This window comes from Cryptomeria japonica, chromosome 11, assembly GCF_030272615.1.
Source record: "Cryptomeria japonica chromosome 11, Sugi_1.0, whole genome shotgun sequence".
In the NCBI taxonomy this organism is placed as follows: Eukaryota; Viridiplantae; Streptophyta; class Pinopsida; order Cupressales; family Cupressaceae; genus Cryptomeria; species Cryptomeria japonica.
The window spans coordinates 325,980,648-326,007,879 of record NC_081415.1 but is presented as its reverse complement, the minus strand read 5'-3'; the positions used below and the strand labels follow the sequence as shown (position 1 = coordinate 326,007,879).

Below are 27,232 nucleotides of genomic sequence, written 5' to 3'. Positions count from 1 at the left end.
AGTGATTCTGAGGTGTTTCGATGTGTTTTTGGGATACTTACTATTTATATAAGTCAGTTGGGGCATGTTAGGATCATCAATGGTTCGTGAATAATATCTTGTCAATGGTTATTGATGATATTGAGTTGAAATTTTAATAATCATTTGTGATTATTAATTAATTTATCAATAAAGTTAATTTATAAAGTTAAAGTAAAATATTTAACTTTATTGATGTGGGAACTTAAGTTAAAAGGGAAAGTAATTTAAATATTAAAATTTCCTTTATTAAAGTATGTGGAGACATGAATGTTAAAGGGAAAAAGTATATCTTTTATCACACATTGGCTGGAAAGTGTGTGAGCTCTCCCAGGAAAGGTATGAAAGGTTCTTAAGAGCTCATTTATGGATATGCTTGGTTTGATTATTTCTTTTGGAGAATTTAGGAGCTTCTAGCTTTCAGTTTCATGCCCTAGGACGGAAACCCTTGGGTTCTTTGGATTGGACAAATTTTAAATTCCATTTAATGGTGGATTCACTCTAAAATTTGCATTGTGCTTCATTGATCAATGCCCTAGTTTTTTGGTGTGAAGTTTCCAGGTACTTGGATGAAGATTTTATGTTATTTTTGGAAGCTTGCTACAGTGACACGATTACTACAGAACTCGTACTTGGTACAGTACTCTCTGCTTCAGTGTTCGTACTGCTACAGTGTCGCGCTACAGTGCAAGGGGTTTATTTTGCTTGCTTTTACAAACCTGTTTGAATGCAAGTTGCTGAAGGTCATCCTTCCTTTACTGGTCGTACCTATTAATGGTCTATTAAGTGTTTATGCTGAGCTGTACAAGTCTGGAAGGGTACCATACAGGTCTGTAGTCATCAAAAAGGAAGTTGTGCAGGTCTGCAGCCATCAAAGGGGAGTCGTACAGATCTGTATCAGTCAAAAAAGAGGGTGTACAGGTCTGCAACAGCTGTTAGGGTGCAGTACAAAGCATTTATTGTTCATATATTGTGTATCTCATGTTATATTTCATCTCTGATATTGGGCAAACCATTTGGTATAATAATTTGATGTATTTGATATTATTTATCGGCTGTTATAAGTGTCTGATCAGTCTGAAAATAAAAAAAGAAGAAAATCAGAAATTAGGGCAGGGATCAAAAGTTTAAAAATCAGAATTTTAGATAATATACTATTGGGGATATTACAGTGGTATAGTGCTTCACAGAGAAAAGGAATTGGTTGCATTTGTGGTAGGACACTTCATCATTGCCAAACAATTTTTCATGGAGGAGGCAATACCTGCACATGATGCTAATCCATGCCTTCATGGTTTCTACCGATGTTATGCGTGAAGTGTGAGTGTGTCATGTCCCCATAACTTTTAAAGGAAAGTATAAAATTGTATTAATTATTTTATATAAATTTCTTCCTTCATTTATACAAATAATTAATACATACAATAATGTCTTTAATTTTATTTCACTCCGTAACTAGTCCTAACTAGTACGGGATTCCTAACCAAATTGTGTTAATAAAAGGATGTTCGCATCCGAGAGTAAGGGAGGCGATTTTATCAAACAATATCTAGAGACGTGAAGGTCATCTTTCTGTTTGGCGGACTGCAAACAGATTTCAACCTCCTTTCGTCAGTGAAGACTGACCTATTGGTGGCAACGTGATCGGTGGATGGCAACGTGGTGGAAGCCGTATGGGTATTATACCGTGAAATGTCGTGAGACCAGAATCCAATCTTCATAATTTACTAAGAACATATCGGGTGCGGATGTCAGACGCGGGGACCAGAGCATACTCTCATATTTCTTATGAACGTATCGGAAGTGATCGACGGTTGCAGGGATGATAATCTTCATATTCCTTATGATCGATTAAGGAGTGCTCGGAGACCAGTGGATTTATTAATGCTTGTATCGGGGTGTTCATCCTGGACGAGGAGGCGGAGAATATGATCATTACGTATTAACAGCCAGAAGGCCGATACCGGGAATATGAACCTGTGAGGAGTAAAATAATACATATCGGCATTGCGTGAAGGATGGCGATCAAGTCACAATGACTGACACGGGAGGACTGTAATTATCTTGCAATAACCGTGGACCAACCTTGGCGGACTAATCCGTAAGACTAAACAAAGACAATTTGGAGGGAAGCAGTGGTACGTGGTCGGGACAGAGGTCTCACACACGGACAGCCAGGGAGCGAACGTTGACGATTCCAGAGGATCACAGTCAGCAAGTTGGCATTGACGACATCGCAATTTAGAAGGTGCACCCTGAAAAGCTTAACTATCTGTTGTTGAAATTGTATAAGGACTGTTCAATCTCATTATGTTGAATAACAAGTTCAGAGGTTAAAATTGATACTGTAAGAGTATATTTAAGAATTTCATATGCATGACAAGAATCAACTGGCAAAACTACATAGTATTCTACTGCATAAACTGATCATACACATTGTCTGGGGTCATTTTCTGCATAATCTGGATATATGCATTATGTGTAATAAATGTTTAGTAAGGAATTTTACAGAGTGCAACTAGAAACCTTTGAGAAACAAAAAGAATTAAAAAAGAGGTAAGAGAGGAGATGACAGCCATTGGTGATAGTGGAGAGTTGTCTTCCATGCCTCCATTTCATCCATCCAAAGGTGCTACATTTGGGCTAGTGGTGGTAGCATTGGGCCTAGAGTTTGTGTAGGAGGGTTGCAGGCTTCTCTAAGTTATTGCTTCTAGCTTTGGTTTTGATATTTGTTTGAAACTTTTGATTCCATGGATTTCATATGCCTTGAGTTTTGTGATTAATGTATATTTGCGTATGTGATCAAATTAGCTTCTATTTGATGAGGTTATTGTGTCTTTAAGGTTTATTTATTAAAGGGTGCATGAAACTAGTTTTAAATCTTCTTTGAATATCTTGGGTTTCTCAATTTGTTGAGTTTGGGTACTGAGTCCGAAATCGGCTTGCCAAGTCCGAGTCTAGTTATATTAATAAAAATATATATTCTATAGAAGCTTTTCTTTGAAAAAAAAGCAATTCTTGGACCATGTAGAACTCCATTAAGCTGCCTCAACTCTTTAAGGAGTGTAGCTTTGAGCTTGATTCTTGAGTTCTCGAATTGCCACCTTCCTAAATTGTCGAATCATAGATCTCCCGATTTGCAGGACAAAAATCCATGCTGAATTACATCCATAGTGCTGCATTGATTTATTTGATAACTCTTGGAAGTGCATAATTCTCAAGATCCACAAACTTCTGAACTATTTGGGCAACAATCCATACTGAGTTTAAATCCCTTCCTGCCTTAAAAAAGAAAACTTTACAATATATCCATGCCAGCATCAGAAAACATATGCTTCTTTCTCATACAAAGCACCATCTCTAAGTGAGAATCTTGTTCAAGATGATGAAAATCCTCCAGCCTCCAATATAATCCTATTGCAATTTATCCATTTAATGTTGCATGCAAGTCTTTGGAGATGCCCTCAATTGTAGCAAATATGACCTTACAAACAGAAAAACAAGGTGACATGATAAAAAAAATTCATTTGAGATGTCGAACTCAACCAAAATTGCATCTTTTATACTATGACCAAATTATCCTCATAACACTTTATTTTCCTTATCACTTCTATACATGTACAATTTGGAATATCCTCTTCAAACCTTATAACTCCATAGTGCAAACCCTTATTTCTTCTTAAAGTTCTAATCACCTTATACATTAACCATACATGCTAAGGCTTACATAAAATATGCATTCAAAATTATAAATGTGAATTGCTCACTTATCTCCACCGCTTAAGACAAAAGCCCTTTTTCAGCATATGCCCAGAAAATTTAATGTTACTCTTTGTAATTATTTTAATGGCAAGCACAAATTCATATAGATTTTCTGGGTCAGATACTTTTAAAAAATAACTTTCTGTATTTACGCTAAAGCATTCTCTTTTCAATAATGTCAAATTATTTACTTTATCCTCTATTCATACTTTAATTGTGAAAAAAGATCTAGCTAAATTCTTACATTTTCTATTTTCAATCTGTATAATGCAGCAATGATATTTCAACATTTATTCTGCTTCTATTATTGTGATGGCTTTGCTCTATTGGGCTCTAATACCATGTTGGACATAAAAGAGCATATATATTTCTGGAAATCTAAACCTTAATTGTACAATAACAAAAATATGGAATAATAATTATTAATTATGATAAATTAAGTTCATATGGGGTTTTACAATGAATTGTGCAAATGCTTATAAAAATACATTGCATTCCTGTAACTTCCCCAAACTACCTATGTGAAGCTTACTCCCAACTAAATAAATATTTAAATACTAAAATAAGTCACTGAGGAGACTCTCTTACAAATGCAAACCTTACATTTTTTCAACAATTATATTTTCATTCATTGAAGCCAAAATGCTCATTTACAGTATCACTGCAAGGACCATCTCAGGGCTGATATTCTTTCACTTCTGTCTTTTCCAAAGATATCCATTGAAGGCTGGTGCTTTCATTTGGAATTTAACATACTTATATATCAATTGGATTATATGAAAGACATGAATTTCAAGAAATTGGAACCTTCAAAGAGAATGCCACTTTTAATTTCTACTTTTGATTTTTGTGATTTGCTTCTCATTATGATTGCTTTTGGGATTAACGTGGATAAAATTTTCATGTGTTATTCATTCTACTTTCCATTTCCAGCACATGTGGCCACTATTAAAGGTAGGGGGAGGACGAGGTTCTGGAAGAGAAGCTGCTATTGTTGCAAACTTGAGTGCTAGGGTGGGTTCCATTGGTGATAACAGACTAGGTGGATGGCATTCATATCGAGCCTCAAAGACAGCTCTCAATCAATGTAAGTAAATTCACTGGCTTTGCAGTATTCCTCCATTTACCCTTGCCACAGTTTGTTTCTTTTTATGGTATATATAAACTAATTTCTTTGATTTATTTCTGAAATTTTATGGTGCAAATAAACTAATTTATAAGTGTACATGGAGAAGTAGCATTAATTGCACAAGGCAAGCAACTTCATGGTCCTCTCAATCTTCTATAATTTAAGATTAAGAGACGTTATTGAACTCAATAAAAGTACCTTGTGAAATCCACAGAGTCTTACTGTGCTCTCCGCAGTGGAAACATAAGTATTCTGAGAAAACCAAAGATGAAATTGAGGGAGATCTGGGATGTTAAAGTTATACTATCAAAAAATGTTTCGAGATATTTCTTCCATTATGTAGGATAAATCTATTTGGTTAAATCATGAGGAAGGAACAATAATTACAAATATTACATAGAAATCTTGTGAACATATGAAATTATGTATTGTTGGCATTTGTCTTTGTACTCACTAGACAACTTTGGTTCCTCCAAGATATTTACCGCATGAACTTACAACTTTGACACTGTCAGAACATATATTCTAACTAGAAGCTATTTAGTGCTTCTGGGACATCTATATATCACATTTTTTTAAGGGGAAGGGTAAAAAATTATGATAGTGGTTGGATTAGTGAGCTTGATTTCTAGTGGGAGGATGACTATGAAGATCGATTGGTATATTTAGTGATAATCGTAGTCCATACTAATCCTCATGGTTTTGGTGGAAGTCCATATGCACATATTATGCAAGGATAAAGTATTGTATGTGCTAATTCCAGTCTCCACCGTGAGTGTATACTACTATGGGGAATGTGGTTGGGAAGCGTGTATGTCTTAGAGACATTAATTTTGGAAAGCCATGATTAAGAACATGTGGGTAGTATAACGCAAATATAAAAGGCATGAAAGGATTGATTAAGTCTTGTAGATGGTGCCACTCTTAGATTTTGACTAGAGAATCTCAAGATTCTAGAGATTTTACAGCTGCATGGCCGCAGGGGACAATGAGTAGGTGTCTTTCCTTGCTTAAGAAATTTTCTTATGATTTGGCAGGCATTTATTTGAATTTCAGCGCTAAGAGTTCCTGCTGAACAGAGAGATATCTTGCAAATAATAATTTTGGGTGATGCAATCTGTTGTTGATTAGATGAAGGTGTAGTTTATTCTCCTAGCCTGGGCCTTCCTCCAGATATATGATATTGCTGGTCTCCTGTTCAGATCTTTCTTCTTCATCTCCATCTACTCCATGCTCTGGGATTTATCTGCTTTGGTTTATCACTCCTACGATGACATAAATTTAGTGTGTAGAGCTAAGTAATGTTTCAGAATCTAGGGTCTTCTTACCTGGGATTTCTGTATTGTGACTGTAGTAGGTCTAGGCCTTCCTTCAGACATGATACTGCTGGTCACCTGTTCAGATTTTAAACAATAAGGATCTTTAAGTGCAACATCTGTAAAATTGTCATACCCCTGCCATGACACTCTACACAATTTTCCCTCCCCCGACAATGGTGATAATGATAGTAACAGTTCGGATCTGCAGCAGGCCGTGTTAGTAAGAATTATTACACCTTGAATGATATTTGATTGTCCCTCCTAATGAGCGCGATTCCCCACCTCTCTCCCCCCTCCCCCCGAAGTAGCAATAAACAATTGGTTAAGTATTAAGAATAGTGCTGAGATGCAATTTGAATTGATGATAAGAGGAAGCTCAATAACTTAAACAAAGCGATCCATAGGCCGGTGTTTAGTTATGAAAGGCAGCTTGTCAAATAAAGAGTCGCTCCTCTTCGAAGAAGTTGTAACTGCATGAGGAGCCATGACTGATCCCCATCGATGGGAAGGTACAAGTATCCATTGCAAGCATCCATCAAAGGATCATCATCGAACAGCAGACAATAGGAAGACAATCAAAAAATAAAAGAGATATAATTGCAGAGATATCAAGAGTAATCAGAAGACTTTGTTAATTACAAAGTGCTGGATATGACGCTACATAATCTTGATCATGTTGATTCATCATATAATAATGCTTAGTAATTAATGTATTACTTTTAATGTTTTCATTCCTACTATTATACATATGATAAAGATTCCTTTAAAGCTTTAATCCAATCTGCCATTCCATGATGGAGGGGAGAATGTACATATGAGGGATGCAAGTAGCATAAGATTCCATTCAAGCAGAGCAACCACAAGTGGGTCTGGGAGGCCGACTGGCGGGTGTTGTTGTGATGTCCCCATCTTTGACCTTCTAATAAGAAAACATAAAACACTTATGTGATCAAGGGTGGCAGCTCTTATTTTTCTGGTATGCTCGATTAACCATGGGCAATAACTCTTATTGCCCTCCCAACCATAGACGATATATTCGTCTCTCCCGAGCACTCTAATTTATATTGATCTGCATATTTTGTTATATTGTTATATCCTTCTTTGAATGAGATCACACATCTCATTATATATATGTGAGAGGTGTCTATACACCAAGGGTCGCCACTCTTCCAAGTGGCACCAATTATTAATATAATATAATAATTATTGTATTATCATATAATATAATAATTATACATTATAATTATATTATCACATAATAATATAATTATATTATCTCATAATAATAATATAAATATAATCACAACCTTTGTGATATCAATGTCGGCCTGTGGATTCCGACCACAACTACAATAAAAATCAACACTCCCTCTTAGCTAGGGAGGAATCCTATTCGATATTTATATTTAATGAAGCACTTCTTCATTAGGTCGGCCCAAACAAGGATCCGACTTTAGCTATAAATATCAACACTCCCTCTTGGCTAGGGAGGACTCCTTGCTCATATTTGAGTCATGGATTGACATCCACAAAGGCTACTCCCAAAGGGTGGAACAAAGTTCATCACAAATGCACATAACATGATGACATCCATCATGGTTACACCCATGAATGAAAAGAATATAAACACAAGTGCCCATCATGGAGTCACTCAACGTGATGTCGCCATCTCATCATGATGGTCACAAGTGATGTTGTCATGGACTCTCTCGCATGACATCCACCATAGCTACTCCCAGAGGGTGGGTCCATCATGGCTACTCCCATGAATGGAAATACAAATGAACACAACCACCATGGCCTCTCCCATGGATGGTGAAAGAATAGATATCACCTCACCATGACATCAACCATTATTGTGAGATCATCACCTCACAATGATGGTAAAATGTACAAGTGTTTATCAGTGTGAGATTGTCACCTCATGATGAGATTCACCATGGCTCATCCCAGAGGGTGAACACACAAGTACAAGAAAAATCATCACAGACTCTCTCACGTGATGTTGTCATGGCGTCACACACATGACATCCACCTTGACTCATCTTAGAGGGTGGATCCACCATGGCTACTCCTAGAGGATGGAACAAGGGCTGACACCTCAAACTTCTCTCATAGAGAAGAATGCATACATCTCAAGAAATCTCTAATGCCGAGACCCTCTCAACAAGGGCTACATTCTCCACAACTCCAAGCTTGTTTCAAGAATGCACAAACTTCACTTTGGCAAGAGGCTTGGTGAGAATATTGGCCGTCCGTTCTTCAGTGATAATGTACCTCAATTGAATAGCATTCTTTTGCACCATATCACTAATAGAGTGATAGTTGATCTCAACATGCTTTGTTCTATCATGAAATACAAGGTTGGAGTCTGCATCCCTCTTGGTGAACCTCAGCCTCACCAAGTATCCACCTATCTAGGAATATTATGACCTAGGTGTTAGCATAAAGGCCTTCCAGCCTACATACATAGGACTCCATCCCATGGATCATAGTCCTCTGACTGTTGATCATAGAGAAACCATCTTGACATGGTCCACTCCTTCTGAACCAATATGACCAAGATCCTTGGAAATCAAATAAAGCAGATCCTCTTGCTGCTCCCTCTGAAGCTCCAAGTGCTAACATCAACCCCCTGACCTTCTCGTCCAAGGTTGCTTCTGTAGGTTTGTTAGACTCCCTCTGAATGTTAATTCCTCCTCTTCAAAGAACCGTCTCCAATCATGTGCCACCAACTCAGTCCCATGACTGTAAGCTTCAATGCATCGAACAAGTATCCAAGTGCTAGATACGCAGGTCCACACCTCTCAATCCACAAAAAATCATGATGCAACACTGAACAAAAGAATGGACTCAAGCAATTGAGTAGGACCCAATCACTAATTAAGAATGCAAATACGCTTGCAAGTGATAGATGTATGTTGGTCACATACACGAGCAGCCATTTGTAGATAAAAACACCAAAAACAACTGATCCTCACTAGGAAATAACGCAGGTGCAGGTCACAGAGGATATGTGCTGGAACAAAGCAATGATAGTAGGCCAACACAGATCTCACACGTTTAGATAAGAGACTAATGCACCTCCAAGTCAAATCTCCTCCTCTTACAATGACTAGACCTGCAGAAGAAAAGCGCAAGCCAAGAATCACCATGATCCAGGTGCTGCAATCTCCAATAAAGACTGCAGCCACCAATAATTTACTAAGCAGCGCGGCCACGAATTCACTAGGCCATCAGTGAAGCCCTTCCACCAATCAGATCGTGAGCCATAAGGATGGAACACACACTCAATCTTTGTAAACTCCACGACCAATAAAGGAGAACTCCTGCAGGCTAAAGAAGTGGATACATTGCGCCAACACATGAGCCAAATTCTAATGATGTGAAACTGATCCAAAATGCTATCTGCAGCAAGGCACTATCACAGTGGATGCTGATTGGTCTAGAAAGCACCACAACCTCAAGGATAAAATCGACAGATAATGATCTTGAACCGTAGACCATGTTGTAATGTATTGGAATTCTGTTCAACTATTCCCCAACTAGGAACTGAGAGACTCCACCCACAACAAGGAAAGTCTTCACGCAAATTATCCAGCCAAGAGCTGCCGCCAATGAATTTGATTATCTTGATCTCTATTCAGTTGACACTTTACCTCATACAACTTGTTGGCAGCATTATTGTACACGAAAGTAAGACTAGTTAATTATGTGTAATTGTCTTGGTTAGTTGGCAACCGAGGGGTGGCAGTTGTGGTGCGACGGTTGGCGCTTGCACCCCCTCGGTATCTTTATATACTTCGGAATGTAACTTGCAACACACAATGATCAATGGAATAACATCTCTTATACTTGTCTGATATCTATGGTGTTACTATTCTGCGTTACGTACTTTATGTTTTAAGTATTCACCCGAGAGGGCAAACATTTGGCGCTGTTGCCTAGACGTACTCAGGAACCGATGACGTGGATGACGCACGGACATGATGGGCCTACCCGTTGGTGAGATAAACCCAGAGGCCGACGATGCGCGAACAAAACTTTACACAGGAGAAGACACCGCAACGAGAGACTTTTCAATTCTGCTCTAGGTAGCCATCCAGACCTACGTTCGACGAGAGGTGACGGAGGCGGAAATCCCACCAAGTGCCATGTGGACAGCGTTGGAGGTGAGCCCGACAATAAACCGGTTGACGAACCATCTTCCCCGGTTGCTTGCACAAGCATCGCTGGCACAACAAGCTCACCTGGAGGAGACTGTCCAGGAAGAGCGACGCCAACAAATCCTTCAACAGTACGAAGAAAGCAGCCGATGGGAAGAGGAACGGGATGGCGCCAGGCCAGGAGGGAATTGAAACTTGAACTTTCTATATTCAAATAAAAGTGTCATTGACACGAGTTGTATTTGATGAAATGAATTAATAAAGATGTGTTTTTGATTTATGTATTGTGAATTATGGAAATGTGCGGCAATTAATGCCCAACCTATTGAATAAAGTTAGAAATAAAAAAGTAGAAACGGACGAGTGGGAGGCTGCGTAGAGGGCCTTGATTCTGGAGCAGCAAGTAGAATGTAGACGGAGGTTGAGGCAACTTGCTGAAGGACGACCTGCCGAAGGGTGGCTTGAGGGGAACCAAGGAGGTGTCACGGAGGGTGCAGAAGCTGACGAAAATTTCTACACGTCGCCAGAACACCGTAGGGTGCAGAGCCACGAAGAGTTTCTGGAGGAAACAAGGTTACGGCGGAGTCTAGTCGAGGAGACACGGAATCAGTTTAGAAACTTATCCCTTACACCACGGAGTGAGGATCACCAAAGGGAGCCAGGAGTGGGCGCGGGTGAGAACGAAGGGGAAGACAACTGTACGGCTGCAGGTGCTACACACGGCAGGCAAAACACTGTACCCCTAGTCACCCACGCAGGACACACCACCGGCGCCGGAGGGAGCGGCGCAAGGGCTCAGACACAGCCACAGCCACCTCAGGGGAGACGACCCCCATCAATGGCGAGTAAACAGAAACTACCGAAGTTCAATGGTGACGGGAAGGAAGATCTCGTCCGCCATTGTCGAACGTGCGAAACCATATGGTCAGCAAAATGGTGTAACCGATCAAGACGAATGGGTAACACAATTCCCAACAACCTTGAGGGGAGTGGCCATAGACTGGTACTCAGATATGGATAAGGCCAAAGTTGGCACATGGCCCGACCTGAAGGAGTTTGGGATAGAGTTCCGCCTCCTGAGAGATGACAACGAAGTAGTCGCCGAAATCTATGGAACAAAGGAAAACAAGAATGAGACTGTCCGAGCCTATAGTCGGCGGCTGAAGGAACTGTTGGGAAAAATAGAGAGTCAACCAGCGGATGGGTTGAAAAAGAGATGGTTTGTGGAGGGACTGAAACACTCCCTCCGAAAGAAGATGAAAATTGTCCCACCGACATCGTACGAAGACGCATACAATAGAGCGATGGATCTCGAGAGCGAGACCTAGACATCGAAGAAAAAAAAGGAGGATAGCTCGTCTGAGGAGGATGACTCTTCACAGGAAAGCAACAGCGACGGCGAGGCTGGCAAGCGGGTGCAAGCGCTCCAGAAAGACATGGAGAAAATGAGGAGGGAGTTCAAAACAATGAGAAGCACCAGTCGAACTGAAGGGGACATATGGTGCACTGAGTGCAAAGAGGAGGGGCATACAAAGGGTACTTGCTCGAAGAAAGCATTCCGCGAGATTTGCCAAGTGATGGGACACTCCACCAAGAAGTGCCCATACAACATGAAAACCTGAAGTACACAAATGAACTAGGTGCTGTTCACGGAGCAGGCCACGACATCCTCACCAGCGGGTATGGGCCAACAAACTAACACAACGGCATCATCTGGAGGATACTGGGATAATAGACGCAGCGGCGGAAGAAATAACAACAATAACAATAACAGAAACCGGATCCAGTATGAAGCCAAGGGCCGGCCAATGATCCTCATCCAGTGTAGGGCCTGCAATCAGTGGGGACAATTCGCTCGTGATTGCACAAAGGAAGCCACTCCTCAGCACCTCTGCCGATGGTGCGGGTTAGGTGACCATGAGGATGCAAATTGCCCGAAGCCTGGTGTAAACCTTCTAAACATAGAACCCACGAAGGTGGAAGTATTGGCAATCACCAGGGCGCAGGCCAAAAAGAGTGCATACCCAAATCCCTGCACGGAGTCCGAGAGAGTGCGGGAAGCAAGAGACGAGATCACAAAGGAAATGGCCACACAAAGGCAGAACAACCACCAGACCGTAAGTCCGCTACGGACGAGGGGAGAAGAGAAAATCTTACGGCAAATATTGTAGATGGAGGTACCTGTGAGAATTCAAGACCTCTTGGAGACCATGCCGCAGCTAAAAATAGCTATCTTAAACTCTGTACCTTCACAGGTGAAAATGAGGGAGGTCGTGAGCCCCACAACTGACTCTGCGTTAAGGGAGGTCCTAAGCCCCACGGTCGACCCCATGTTGTTGGTAGTCAACAGCGGACGCCAACCAGTGGTGGTAGAAATGGGCATACTGGGGACTACCTTGACAGACACTATTGTGGACGGAGGGACGGGAGTAAATGTGCTTCCAGAAGCGACATGGAAAAAACTGGGAAAGCCTACGTTGTGGCCCCCCACGTTCAACCTACTAGGGGCAGATCAACATGGGATTAAACCCCTTGGTACCCTCATGGGCCAGCAAGTGATGATTGGCATGTAGCCATTCGTGCTGGATTTTGTAGTAATTCCCCTGAAGCAGAATGGGTATGACGCAATTCTCGGGCGTGGGTGGCTCATTGCAGCAAAAGCAAACCATAACTGGAAGCGGAATACTCTTTCCTTGGAAAAGGTGGGGAGGAAGTACGTGATCGATCTCCGTACGCAGATGGTGAGTGAGGAGTTGGCATCCTCCTCCGACTTGGAATCTGAGGGAGAACAGTTGGGGGAAGGCGGAGACGGACGTTGCATGGAGCCTAGTGATGAAGGGGTGTTAGAATTGGAGGCATGCTCAGGGGACGATGGGGACTCCTTGAATGGCCTCTTCCATTGGCAAATGGGAGATTATGAATTATTTACACCCTCGTGCAATGTTTTGAGCATCGAGGAAGAACCAGATATATTTCCCCCAGAATATGGCGAGTATAAGGAAGGGGAGGCCTCGGTGAATGAGACGCCGACACACCAATTCCCGAAGGGGGAGCCCATTAAATATCAGGAAGCCAATTTAAAGGAGACAAATCTCGGGGGGACGAGTGACCCCAAGATCATCCTTGTCGGAGATGACTGGAATCCAGTGCTGAAAGCGGCAGCCTTCAAAATTTTCTGGAATACAAGGATGTCTTTGCATGGACGTACAAGGACCTGAAGGGCGTGCCCCCAGAGTTATGTGTACACCGAATAACATTGGTACCAGGAGCCCAGCCGGTAAGGAAGCGACGTTACCGTATGAACAAGAATTATGCTGCACGGGTGAACGACGAAATTGAGCGAATGTTGGAAGCGGGCATAATCTTCAAAGTTCAGACAAGCGAATGGGTGTCTCCCATTGTGATTTCCCTCAAGAAAGAGGCCAATCAGATCCGGATCTGTGTAGACTTCCGGTGTCTGAATGCTGTCACTATTAAAGACCCGTTTCCCATACCCTTCACTGATAGCATCTTGGGGGAAGTAGCTGAACATGAAATCTATTCCTTCATGGATGGGTTCTCTGGGTACAACCAGATATCCATCGCGGAGGAAGATAAGTTGAAAACAACCTTCGTGGTGGAGGACGGTGTGTATGCATACAACCGAATGCCCTTTGGTCTATGCAATGCACCTGCCACCTTTCAGCACATCATCTTGCACATCTTCGACAAGATGTTGGTGGGGAACTTCAAAGCCTTCCTGGACGATTGGTCTATTTACAGCGGACAAGACATCCACCTAAAAACCCTCAGGGAGTGCCTAGAGAGATGTCGGAGGGCACGGTTGGCCCTCAACTCGAAGAAATGTAGATTCATGGTACCACATGGAAGATTGCTAGGACACATTGTGTGTAAAGAAGGATTGAAAACGGACTCGGACAAGATTCGGGTAATAGTAGAAATGGAACCTCCTACGGACGTCACGGGGATAAAGTCCTTCCTTGGTCATGTGGGGTACTACAGGAGGTTCATCAAGAACTTCTCTGAGGTGTCCCATCCGTTGGATAAGTTGACATGGAAAGGGGAACCATACATCTGGACAGAGCCACAAAGCAAGGCCTTTGAAGAGTTGAAGACAAGGTTGATGGGAGCACCCATACTGGCATACCCGAGTTGGGATAAGGAATTCCACGTTCACGTGGATGCCTCAAACTATGCCATCGGGGCTACATTAGCCCAGGTAGGAGGACACGAGTTGGACCACCCCGTTTATTTTGCCAGCAGGTTGCTCTCGAAGGCTGAAAAGAACTACATTACCACAGAACGCGAAGCCCTCGGCATGGTCTATGCCGTACAGAAATTCCGTCATTACCTACTGGCTACACTGTTCACATTTTACGTAGACCATCAGGCACTCGTGTACTTGGTAAACAAGCCTATTATCCAGGGGAGGATAAGCCGTTGGCTATTGCTACTACAGGAGTTCACATTTTTAATTGTGGTAAGAGCAGGGCGAAGTCATGTCATAGCTGATCAACTGTCCCGAATTAAGTCGGGGGAACCTCCAGAGGGAGTAAATGATGATTTTCCGGATGTGCACTTGTTCCAAATAGCCGTACTTCCTTCGTGGTACAAGAAGATTGGAGAGTACCTGTTGACATCCTGATTTCCGGAGGGTATGCCTCCAGGGGAACGGAGAAAGCTCGTATTAAGGAGCAGGACTTTTTCGCTCATCAACGGGTTACTCTACAAAATGGGGCCGGACCAGGTATTAAGGCATTGTGTCATGGAGGAAGAAGTCTCGAGCGTATCAAGGGAGGCACACGAAGGACCCGCAGGTGGACATATGGGCCCAGACACTACAATCCGCAAGGTGCTTCTGGTAGGACTGTGGTGGCCAACCGTACATCACGACGCCAGGGAGTGGGTCGTGGGGTGCGACACTTGCCAACGGGCAGACAAACCTCGGAAGCAGGACTTCATGCCCCTCAACCCGTCACACGCACAGGAACTCTTCGAACGATGGGGACTCGACTTTGTAGGGCCTCTCAAGGCTAGCCGCACACGACGGTGCCGATACATTGTGGTTGCGACGAAATACTTGACTAAGTGGGTGGAGGCGAGGGCTCTCCCGGATAACTCTGCAGTAAGAACGGCTAAATTTATCTATGAACAAATCATTACGCAATATGGCATACCTATCCAGTTGACCAGTGACCGAGGGGGCCACTTCGTGAACCATGTCATAAGGCCGTTGACCTCAGAGTTCAAGATTTTTCACTCATTATCGAGCCTGTACTACCCATGTGCCAACGGCCAGGCCGAGGCCACAAACAAAATATTGGTATCAGTAATTTACAAGTCTCGTGGAGTAGAAAAGGAAGATTGGGAGGAGAAGTTACCCTCTATACTATGGGCCTACAGAACGACCTACAAGGTGACCACGGGTCAGACTCCGTTCCAACTCATGTACGGGCAGGAAGCGGTGGTGCCAGCGGAATTCATGGTGCCAAGCCTTCGCATTGCGTTAGAGAATAGACTCGGGGATATGGATAGCCTGAGAGAGAGACTGTATGCCTTAAGCAAGTTGGACGAAAAAAGAATGATGGCACAATGGGCCACAGAGGCAGCCCAGCAAAGACAGAAGGTCTGGCACGACAAGCATCTTCGACAAATGAAGTTTACTCCTGGGCAATTAGTGTTGAAATTCAACGGGAAGAACGAAATCAAACCAGGAAAATTTAAAGTGCGATGGCTAGGGCCCTTCAAGGTACGCCAGGTCAATGCCAACGGGGCAATCAAGTTATGGATGCTGGATGGGAAGGAGATACCAGACGCTGTCAATGGGTCAAAATTAAAGGTTTATCACGAACGGAGGGAACCTGGACCCTCCAGTCAGGATGTTTGACAGTCTATTTTAGAAAAAAATAAAAAATAAAAAATCCGTACGGTCCGTACACGACCGTACGATAAAAAAAAAACAAAAAACAAAAACAAACGGGGGGCCGCTGTGCGGTGATCACATCGACGGTGGGACCATCGACGGTGGAGCCACTCTGCGGTGGACCACCGACGGTGGAGCCATCGTGTGGTGGTAACACCGATGGTGTGCCCACCGACGGTGAAGCCATCGTGTGGTGGCACCACCGTAGGGTGGGACCACTGGCGGTGGATACCACTGTACGGTAGCACCTGCACTTAAAACAAAGCCCCACAAACACAAAATGCACAATGCACGCAAGAAGTGAACCCCGCACCACGCAGCCCACGCAAGGAAAAAAAAAAAGAAGGAATGCAAGGAAAAAAAAAAGAAGGAATGCAAGGAAAAAAGGAGAAGGAAACCCACAGTCGCCACGCACGAAGAAAGAGACCCAGCCCAGCCCACACAGCAACAGCCATACACAACAGAAGAAGGTCGTTACGAAGGTGTCCAACGACCGTACGATTTTTAACCAGAAATCAGTTATACCAGAGATTAATGGATTCAGCGGGGAAACGAAGTTGGAAAAAACAGCTGTAGGCTTCCTCCAGTAGCAGCCAGATGGATAGCAATACCGGGGTTTTATCGTTAGGTGTACGTGTTGCCGACAGCACCATGGATGCTAGCGCCCGACAGAAGCAAAAGCAGAAAGCACCACAAGCTGCCATAAGTGGGAAAAATACATTAACACCCCAGAATATCACCTTTGAAGGCCTGAATGGGTCGGAATGTCGGAAATGGTGGCAGGACACTCCCGACAATGATCTAGTGAAGCAAAACCTCCGTAAGGCAGAAGTGGAGTGGGCTATTCGGATGCCCGTGTTTCCTATCCGCGAGTCTGAGGGTGTCCTACGGTTCATGGTGGACACATTCGATAGACACACACGCACCAGTAGTTTTGAATACCTCGGGAGGGATGTTACCATATCCTTCAAAGCGGTGGATTTCACGAGAGTATTCGGCATTCTAGGCAGATTGCTGGAAAATAGAGTTGAAGGGAGGAGAAGGAGCGGTGGATTAAATTAATCTCCAGGAACTTGACGACAGCAGAGTTGGACAGCGTGGCTAATGCCACAAAGGGTCGAGGAATCCGTAAGACCTTTGTTGCAGAGGGCCACTGGCAGTGCATTATGGATGTCATCAAGAGTAGATTGACAGGATCGGGTAGGGCATCGGACATCCCCCTCCCTCAGATTATGCTCATGAACGGGTTGATGAATGGCATTGTGTATGATTGGGCCGCGTTACTAGCAGAGCGCATGTATGAGTTCTTGACGATGCAGCATCACACATTCTATATGCCCCACTATGCTATAGGGTTGTTTCTGGAGGCCACGCAGGAAGCAGTGCCAGATGTAGAGTTGGAGGTACGGCCGCAGGGACCGTTGGCAACTGGTGAGCCTCCTATCATGTACTGGAGACACTTGGACATTGGGCACTCTTCTGCGAAGTGGAAACGGTCAGTAGATACGGCCTCAGGGGAACCTGACAGCGGGAGGGATTCCAGTAGTACAGAGGATTCAACAGCGGAGGATGAGGAAGACGATAGCAGCAGGGCGACGGAGGAGCAGGTCCTTTTTGCCCCACCCCTGCTACCGATGGGCACGTCTGTGGTAGCATCTGGAGTGGGCGGCACCTTTATTCTGGCCTTTGGGCGGAGCCGCACGCTAGTTACACTTGGCCCCATCTAGCAACAGGTAGCATCATCGGGACCGGGCCCAATCACGGCGGCACTTACCGAGGACATGGCAGAGTCAGGGACGGAGGAGTCACCGCATCGGGTAGTGGTCGCTGAGGAGAAGGGGCTGAGGGAGGTGGTGGATACGCAGCCCTAGGTGCGGTTAGACGTTGTGGGGACTGAGGCAGTGGTGACTGTTTTTGCGTCTTTGTTGGAAGAGCCGATGATAGCACCCCATTCCCCGGTCGTAGAGATGCGTATCGACCCATCGGTCGTGGCCATGGAGAGTTGGCTCACACAGCGATTTCAGATGACATTGTTACAACCTGAGGGAGCTGTCGTATTCTCACCTTGTCGGGAGACTAGAGCAGAGGTAGTCGACTTGGACGATTCCTTTGGCGAGACTCATGCACCAACAGTTGGGCACGTGGCAGGAGAGGTCGTCTCTGCCATCCAGGAGCAGGGGGATGGTACACCTTTAGTGACAGAGGAGGTACCTTCATACCCGCAGGATGCGGTTGTGTCAGTTCCGCCAGAGACTTCACAGCCTTCGGAGTAGGAGGGGGAGGATATTGAGGCCTATCTAGCTGACATGGTGACGAGGGGTAGGCAGGTGGTGGCCACTGCCCAGACGCGAGCATTGCAGTAGGTTGTGGTGGAGTTGGAGAGGGCCCTACGGTTTATGCAGGTGGGCTGCCCCGCAGCCTTTACTACATGCTTTGAGTCTCGGGGATGGCCGACTACTAAGATGGAGGAGATGCTCCAGGCTTGGATGGTGCGTCAACTCGTTGTGGAGAGTCGGGTGACGGCAGTTGTCCGAGAGATTGAGCAGATTTACCAGGACGCCTACTATGCATTACGGTGTACCCAGCATGAGTTTGCGGTCCGCGAGGCTGCTAGAGTCGCGTTGGAGAGGGATATGGCCACTCAGCAGGCCTCCTGGGCAGTAGAGAGGGCCCAATTGTTGGCTCAGCTAGAGATGACCCGCGCAGAGAAGGTGGAGGTAGAGACTCGCTTGTTAGCAGAGCAGAGTGTGAGGAGCCTCGTGCAGTAGGAGTTAGAGGCAGTCACTACCGAGAGGAGCCTGTTGCAGACTCGGTTGGTCGGTATGACAGCGACAACAGATACCAAAGAGAAGGAGCTGCTGGAAGCCACGCATATTGTGAAGACGGCTTTGGAGAAAGTATTGGTGGCGGAGGGGGATGTGACTGCACGTACTCAGGAGGTTTATGAGCTCCGCCCCCACTTGGCGGCCCAGACATCGGCGTCTCAGCCTTCTACTTCAGGGACGCTTCCCCAACCCCCTCCTTAGTTTTTCCTGATGTATATATTGTATAGGTTGCATTGTCTCCATTTTTGTTGTTAGTCGCCTGGAGACGACTTTTCTTTTTGGGGGGGATGATGTTGGCGGCATTATTGTACATGAAAGTAAGACTAGTTAATTATGTGTAATTGTCTTGGTTAGTTGGCAACCGAGGGGTGGCAGTTGCGGTGCGACGGTTGGCTCTCGCACCCCCTCGGTATCTTTATATACTTCGGAATGTAACTTGCAACACACAATGATGAATGGAATAACATCTCTTATACTTGTCTGATATCTATGGCGTTACTATTCTGCGTTACGTACTTTATGTTTTAAGTATTCACCCGAGAGGGCAAACACAGCTGCGCCAAAACTTGGAATCCTCTGTTTGTCCAATGTCCTCAAAACTCAAGAGGAGTTAACTCTCTGTAAGAAGCCTCACGGGGTGGAGTTGGAAAGCCTCAGTGCAACTCGTCAACACTCTTCGGCAAGTTCACATATATGTGCTTGATCTCCTTCAGTATCTCCAAGTCTCAGAACTTCACGTTAACAATTTTTCATGTTGGGGCATGATAGGCAGAAACTCGTTTTGATGCAGATGATTACCACACGGAAATGCCCAGGACGACAATTTTTAAAGTAACGGTGGCTCAAGGGATATCTGTTATGATAGTGTAATAACCCCAGCTAAGTTTTGGCCAGTTTCTGACAATCACTTACCAAATCTTAGTTTGTTTTGCAATTGAAAATTTGACAAAGAGTTCACACCCAGGTTCAGTTTTAGTTTCCGGTGGTGGTTGACAGAATCTAATTCATATAGAGGACATCGTCCTTGACTGCTAAGTAACTTCACAAACAACCCGATAATGCTTGTTGGCTTCAGCACGTAGACAGAATGGCGTTTCAAAATGATTCAATACATTCCTTCAGGTTCGTAATTGCTTTCAATAAGATACAAATCAGAACACCCCCCTTGCAAATTCATGTTGCCGAGACTTTCCCTATGCCCCATATTGGATTCATAGAGTCTACCTTCAACTGGAACAATGATGGCACTGTTGTTTTCACATTTACCGTCCGACAACAATATAACAGGTTCTGTCTTCAGGCATCGAAACTTCCATTACCACGTTGCACATTAAGTCGGGGAACGACACATACCATTTTCTTTGCCATTTTGTGTTTATTAGCCGGTCTCCAATAATGCTAGGTCCCCGTTAATGGTCAATTTAGTCGCAAGAAATAATGCTCCAGGAATTGATTAAGACTCCAACACTAAATATATTAAGCTTCAAAATTTATGACTCTCATACCACGTTCCAATCCATTGCTTCTCAAATGCTGCTGTTACCCTAGTCTCGGCATGATACTAGATCCTCGATGCAACTCAAGGAATTGCGCAAGTATTCACACAGGCACAATCGCAAAGCGTACGAATGCTCATCCGATGGGAGAGGGGGATTTACACATATCTTGGCTCAAACTATAGTTTGAGTCCTAATATTTATGAAATATTTGATGCAAACTTTTGCCTATTAAACTTCCACAAACTTGCCCGATAAACATTTCATCACCGCCGAATAATATATTGGCAAATTGTTGACGCGTCTAAAATCGCTGAACTTGCGACTTCATCCGGCCAACGCAGAATAGAATAAACTTGCTGAGTATCCTATCCTCTCTTGAGATAAGGAAATCCCTAATGCTGTTTTTTGTTTGATCAAAGGGGACGACCTCAAGGTTTTGATTGTCAGGTCTTGACTGCGGGATTACTCAGTGGTCGATGTGATTTGTTGGGAGCACAAGGGGACTTACGATTTGCAACAGGCTGGTCTGCTGTGATTCTCAAATTACGTAATAAAGAGAAAAAGGAAAGGGTTAGGAGATCTAAAACTAACAACACGGGTATGCGCGTAGACGGATTCAACATAACCAATTCCTGCTTGGCCAGAATAGCTCACAACCTTGCAGGAATGGTGCAATCTTCAAAGGGACTTGGAAGATTTTCAGACTGGAGACGCACGGCTAAGCACCCAATTCTGGTGCAGCTCAGACAGACACCTGCAATTGAATTAAGCACAATTAAAGGCTCAGGTTAACCATACAAAAGAATACACAATCAGTATATCCTCAATGGTATGAGCCTGAATCTATCAAATACCTGCACACCCAAAATAGAAAGATCTATCTAAAATGCTGAGAGAAACCATGCAAACAGGATGAAAAGAAGACAATAAACACCAAATCAATGTCTATATATTGATTTCAGCTGCCTATTACAACAATTTCTGCAGCATCTCTATGCTATTGCTTAAAATCTAACCTATTCTAACTCTAAAATCTAACTCTCTCACTAGAGTCTAACTATTTAACAAAAATCTCTAACTATCTAACCCTTTACAAAAGAAAGGCCTATGCCTTTTATAGTTTTTACAATTTTGAATCAGAGGCCGGGATGGACTGCATCCAAGGGTCTTGATCTGCCTTCCAGAAACTAGCAGCCTTAACCCATGCCCATTAAATTCTCACTCATCCATTCAACCACAATTTTCAACTACCTGCCCCTATTTGGCTTCAATTTGAGTCTATCCGGTAGTTGGACATAACTGTCCACAACTGACTTGTTTCCCCTTTCTTTCAAAATATCTGAGTGGGACCTACAAGCAGTTTTACAATAAAACAATTTCAGCTTTTTAGAAATTGAATTCCTGGAATTAAATCCAGTTGTGTGCTTTTTCTCAAGAAGGCATAAACTTGCAGCATTCAGAGTGTTCTTTGGTCTTTGGTCCCAGTGGTGGACTTCATCTTTGTTCAGCGGCACGATTCCCAATGTTTGGTTGCTCTCGTGCTCAGGCAGCGCCTTCCCACATCTTTTTTCTTTTCCAGTCTTCAGCGCCTGGCCTTGATTGCGATCCTTCTTCGATGTTCGTTTCAGGTCTTTCTCCTGGTTCTCTAATGACATCCTGCGACTTGCGGACGATCAATTTCATTTCAATAAATCAATTTGAAAAATTAATTAATTTAATTTAACAAATATTAAAATTTAACGCCTGGAGGGTCATTTGAAAATTTCCCAAGTTTTAACGCTTTTACTCCTGCGAATTTAGTTGTTCCTGGCAATTTCGGGCAAGAGGGGCGTTCGAAAAGTTTTAAAAACTTTGACTTTTTCACCCCTTAATGGTGAATTTCGGGATTTTGGGCACTTTTGCAAACTTTGGGATTTTGGAGTCTTATGCCAACTTTCACTTTTTAACATTTTGGCTAAAAGGTCCGAATTTGGCCATTTGAGGCATTTTTGCCAACTTTTCACTTTTCAGATTTTCACTTAAAGGTCCAAATTCGGCCCTTTGGGCACTTTTGCCAACTTTCACTTTTTAACATTTTGGCTAAAAGGTCCGAATTTGGCCATTTGGGGCAGTTTTGCCAACTTTTCACTAAAAAGTGTGAGTTTTGGCACTTGGGTGAGTTTGTCAACCTTGGCACTTTGCATTCTTTATCTCCTTTGTATCCCTTGGTGAAAATAGGCATTTTAACGTCATTGCAGGCCTTAACTCTTTCTTCACATTTAGGCGACTTTGCAAGAATTGGGGAGTTTTAAGTTCGCAATATGGCCCTAGAGGCCGAATTTGGTTTTAGCGGCACTTGACCCTTGATATCCCCTTCCTCTTCCGCAATGACAAAAAGGCACAAACTGGGGGGTCCCTGTCCAAGACGGGGATGGGTGTGCGATTCGCACAACAAATGGCGACTCGGCTGGGAAATGTTCCTGAACATTTCAAGGATGACTATCTGGATCGAACCCGAGAATGTCTGGTATATACCCCACAAAACAACCCAAATGATAGAAGATAGATTCAAAGTAAAAATGAGGTCGCAAATTGAATCAAGTCACCAACCTTGAGAAATAGAGTGTGTGCAGTGAAGTTCATTTAAGCCTAAAGAAGGTTGAGATATCATTGTTTAGTTAATGCAAGTTACATAGAGCGACTCTAACTCCAAAAGCAACTTGGATAGAGCCGCGCTGCCAGCAAGCGTCTATAGCCCCGACGGAGTTATCGCTTGTAAGCTCACAGAGATTGCTCTATTTCCGATAAATTTTCTTGTTGAAAATCGGCAGAGGTGTCTGCATTCCCAAAGCCAAGCAACTTGATATTTCTTTGCTTTTCAATTTCTTTTCTTTTGATTTTTGTCTTTTATTTTCACTTTTTCACCTTGGCTGGTAAGCAGTGAAGCCTACGTGGGATTGAGCGTTATAGTGGTCGCTGAAGCAGAGCTTCGGAATTTTTTCACTTGCAGTGACCTCCCTTTGATAAAACGATAGATTTAAGCGTTTAAAAGTGCAGTGATCACAACGTTGGCGACAAGACGCAGTAAGCAACTAAATTTTTAGACTAACTAAGCCTTAAACCAAAATGGACTGACTACGGGGGCAACCGTCAATTAGGCGCTCTACCAAAGTTGGCATCCAAGAAATGAGCCGAATTTTTTTTTCCAACTTCGTACACTAGAGTTGGGAAAGCAAACAAACCCCTTCAAAAATTGATAGGGAGACAACCCCTTCCGAAAGGACACCGACACTACGGAAAGCAAACTAAACTAAATCAGAAAACAAAAAATCTAAGCTAAAAAAACATAAAACGAACAAAAACAGAAAACAAAAACCCAAACTATGTACAAGGAGAAACTGACTGTACAAAATGCGGGTTATATACATGCGTTCCCGATCCATGATGATTTCTCATTATATGCAGCAGTAACAGGGCAGTGGGAACAATTCTCAGTTTGGCATGTTTGTCTTTATATTCTGAAAATAAAATTTTCAGTTGGCCACTCTCTGGTTTAACCAGGACGTTGGGTAGAATTATTAATTGAGGGAGTTCATTAGGTCCGTGGTTAATCCATTTACAGGTTGTTTTTCCAGAATATTCAAAATTAAACGGAAAATTTTCAGAATTAACAGCAGGAGGGAAAGAAACAACCTGGCAAGTTTCTGAGTCATGCAGAGATTTGTACGATGGGTTGTGCAACGGGAAGGCTTCAGCAGCTGTATCAGGAGGTCGCCATTGGTGGTGCAGCATCTCGATAGCGTCTGGTGTATGCAAATCAGCATCACATTCCACATTAGGTTGCGTAGGCTGAAAATTAGTCTTGAAACCGAACTCGAACTCAAGAAAGAGAGGCGCATCATCTGTCAGTGAATCCTTGGGCTGTATGAATAATGCGGCCTTATGCACTTGTATCAGTATTTCCTCAAACAACAAAGACTCTTTGATTGATTGGCTCTCAAAAACATCCTCGACGGACTCTTGGACTGCATCGTTCATTTGTGGGGCTGTTGCAAACTGCTCTTCAACCTGTGGCTGATCCACAAAGCTCCCTTGATCGTCCTCCTGAACACTGTCCTCATCAGTTGCAGGGATAATAAATTCATCTGCTGCCTTGGTTTTATTGACCGGTTCATCTTGCTTAGCAATTGGCAACTCCATCTTTTCATCATCAGGGAGTGCGGCATTGCATTGATTTTGCGTTCGTTTGTACTCGTCTGCAGCAAGGTAGGGGCTCCACACTTTGCTCGTGATGCTCTCCCCTAGTTCTTCCGGCAGTCCAAATTGGGCTTTGACTTGACTGACTGCTTCTATGCATAGCGAGCAAGTGAACTCTGAATGTGGGGTGCGGTGAATTCTGCACCACCAAGGTGACAGCACGCTCTCCAAGCGTAATTCCTCTTCGAGACCAAACTGGTTCTCAATCAAATTCTTAAATCGTGTAAACTCCTCGCTGCTGGATGGAGGACTAGGGATATCTGGTTGTACGATCGCCTTTGGTTTGGGGACATCCCAAAAGAATATTTGCCCCTGTAATGCGAGGTCGACCCTTGACAAAAATGTCAAGCAATTCAGTTCATCATGCGCTGTGGTGTCGTGAATTCTGCAGTGATTTGAAGATGCAAATTCAGACGGCTGCCTTGGATAGAACTGCAAACTTAGCTCTTGCTGGATTTGAAAAATTTCGGACTGCAGATAGTCTTTATGAAACGACTTACTTAACATACTGACTCAGAAATATTTTTGGTATTTTTCAGGTTTTCTGATTTTTTGGCTTTTCTGGTTTAACAGGGATCTTGCATATCCCAAGTATAGCATTTAAAAGGTCTCAATAAACTCAACTTGCTGCTTGGATCCTGACAAAGGCCCCCCTAGTGCCAATTCTGTTGCGCGCGGAGGAGGTTAAAAAAACTATAAGGTTACTCCTCACAAATATGGATTGATATGATCTTGAATTAGCGGTCTACACATTTCATCATACTGGCCCTCCTAGCGCCAATTCTGTTGATGCGTCTAAAATCGCTGAACTTGCGACTTCATCCGGCCAACGCAGAATAGAATAAACTCGTTGAGTATCCTATCCTCTCTTGAGATAAGGAAATCCCTAATGCTGTTTTTTGTTTGATCAAAGGGGACGACCTCAAGGTTTTGATTGTCAGGTCTTGACTGCGGGATTACTTAGTGGTCGATGTGATTTGCTGGGAGCACAAGGGGACTTACGATTTGCAACAAGCTGGTCTGCTGTGATTCTCGAATTACGTAATAAAGAGCAAAAGGAAAGGGTTAGGAGATCTAAAACTAACAACACGGGTATGCGGGTAGACGGATTCAACATAACCAATTCCTGCTTGGCTAGAATAGCTCACAACCTTGCAGGAACAGTGCAATCTTCAAAGGGACTTGGAAGATTTTCAGACTGGAGACGCACGGCTAAGCACCCAATTCTGACGCAGCTCAGACGGACACCTGCAATTGAACTAAGCACAATTAAAGGCTCAGGTTAACCATACAAAAGAATACACAATCAGTATATCCTCAATGGTATGAGCCTGATTCTATCAAATACCTGCACACCCAAAATAGAAAGATCTCTCTAAAATGCTGAGAGAAACCATGCAAATAGGATGAAAAGAAGACAATAAACACCAAATCAATGTCTATATATTGATTTCAGCTGCCTATTACAACAATTTCTGCAGCATCTCTATGCTACTGCTTAAAATCTAACCTATTCTAACTCTAAAATCTAACTCTCACCAGAGTCTAACTATTTAACAAAAATCTCTATCTAACCCTTTACAAAAGAAAGGCCTCTGCCTTTTATAGTTTTTACAATTTTGAATCAGAGGTCGGGATGGACTGCATCCAAGGGTCCTGATCTGCCTTCTAGAAACTAGCAGCCTTAACCCATGCCCATTAAATTCTCACTCATCCATTCAACCACAATTTCAACTACCTGCCACTATTTGGCTTCAATTTGAGTCTATCCGGTAGTTGGACATAACTGTCCACAACTGACTTGTTTCCCCTTTCTTTCAAAATATCTGAGTGGGACCTACAAGCAGTTTTACAATAAAACAATTTCAGCTTTTTAGAAATTGAATTCCTGGAATTAAATCCAGCTGTGTGCTTTTTCTCGAGAAGGCATAAACTTGCAGCATTCAGAGTGTTCTTTGGTCTTTGGTCCGGATGGTGGACTTCATCTTTGTTCAGCGGCACGGTTCCCAATGTTTGGTTGCTCTCGCGCTCTTGCAGCGTGTTCCCACATCTTTTTTCTTTTCCAGTCTTTAGCGCCTGGCCTTGATTGCGATCCTTCTTTGATGTGCGTTCCATGTCTTTCTCCTGGTTCTCTAATGACGTCCTGCGACCTGCGAACGATCAATTTAATTTCAATAAATCAATTTGAAAAATTAATTAATTTAATTTAACAAATATTAAAATTTAATGCCTGGAGGGTCATTTGAAAATTTCCCAAGTTTTAACGCTTTTACTCCTTCCGCGAATTTAGTTGTTCTTGGCAATTTCGGGCAAGAGGGGCGCTCGAAAAGTTTTAAAAACTTTGATATTTTCACC

General features: G+C 43.3%; 1 protein-coding gene across 2 annotated transcripts in view; it reads left to right on the top strand.

Annotated features, from left to right (window-relative positions):
- Positions 1–27,232, top strand: part of LOC131065053 (uncharacterized) — a 186,660-nt gene that overhangs the window by 141,651 nt on the left and 17,777 nt on the right. For both annotated transcript variants that reach the window (XM_057999437.2, XM_057999436.2), the window contains one exon: positions 4,714–4,867. In XM_057999437.2, coding sequence (XP_057855420.1) covers positions 4,714–4,867 — 154 coding nt within the window. The remainder of the gene's footprint in view (positions 1–4,713; positions 4,868–27,232) is intronic.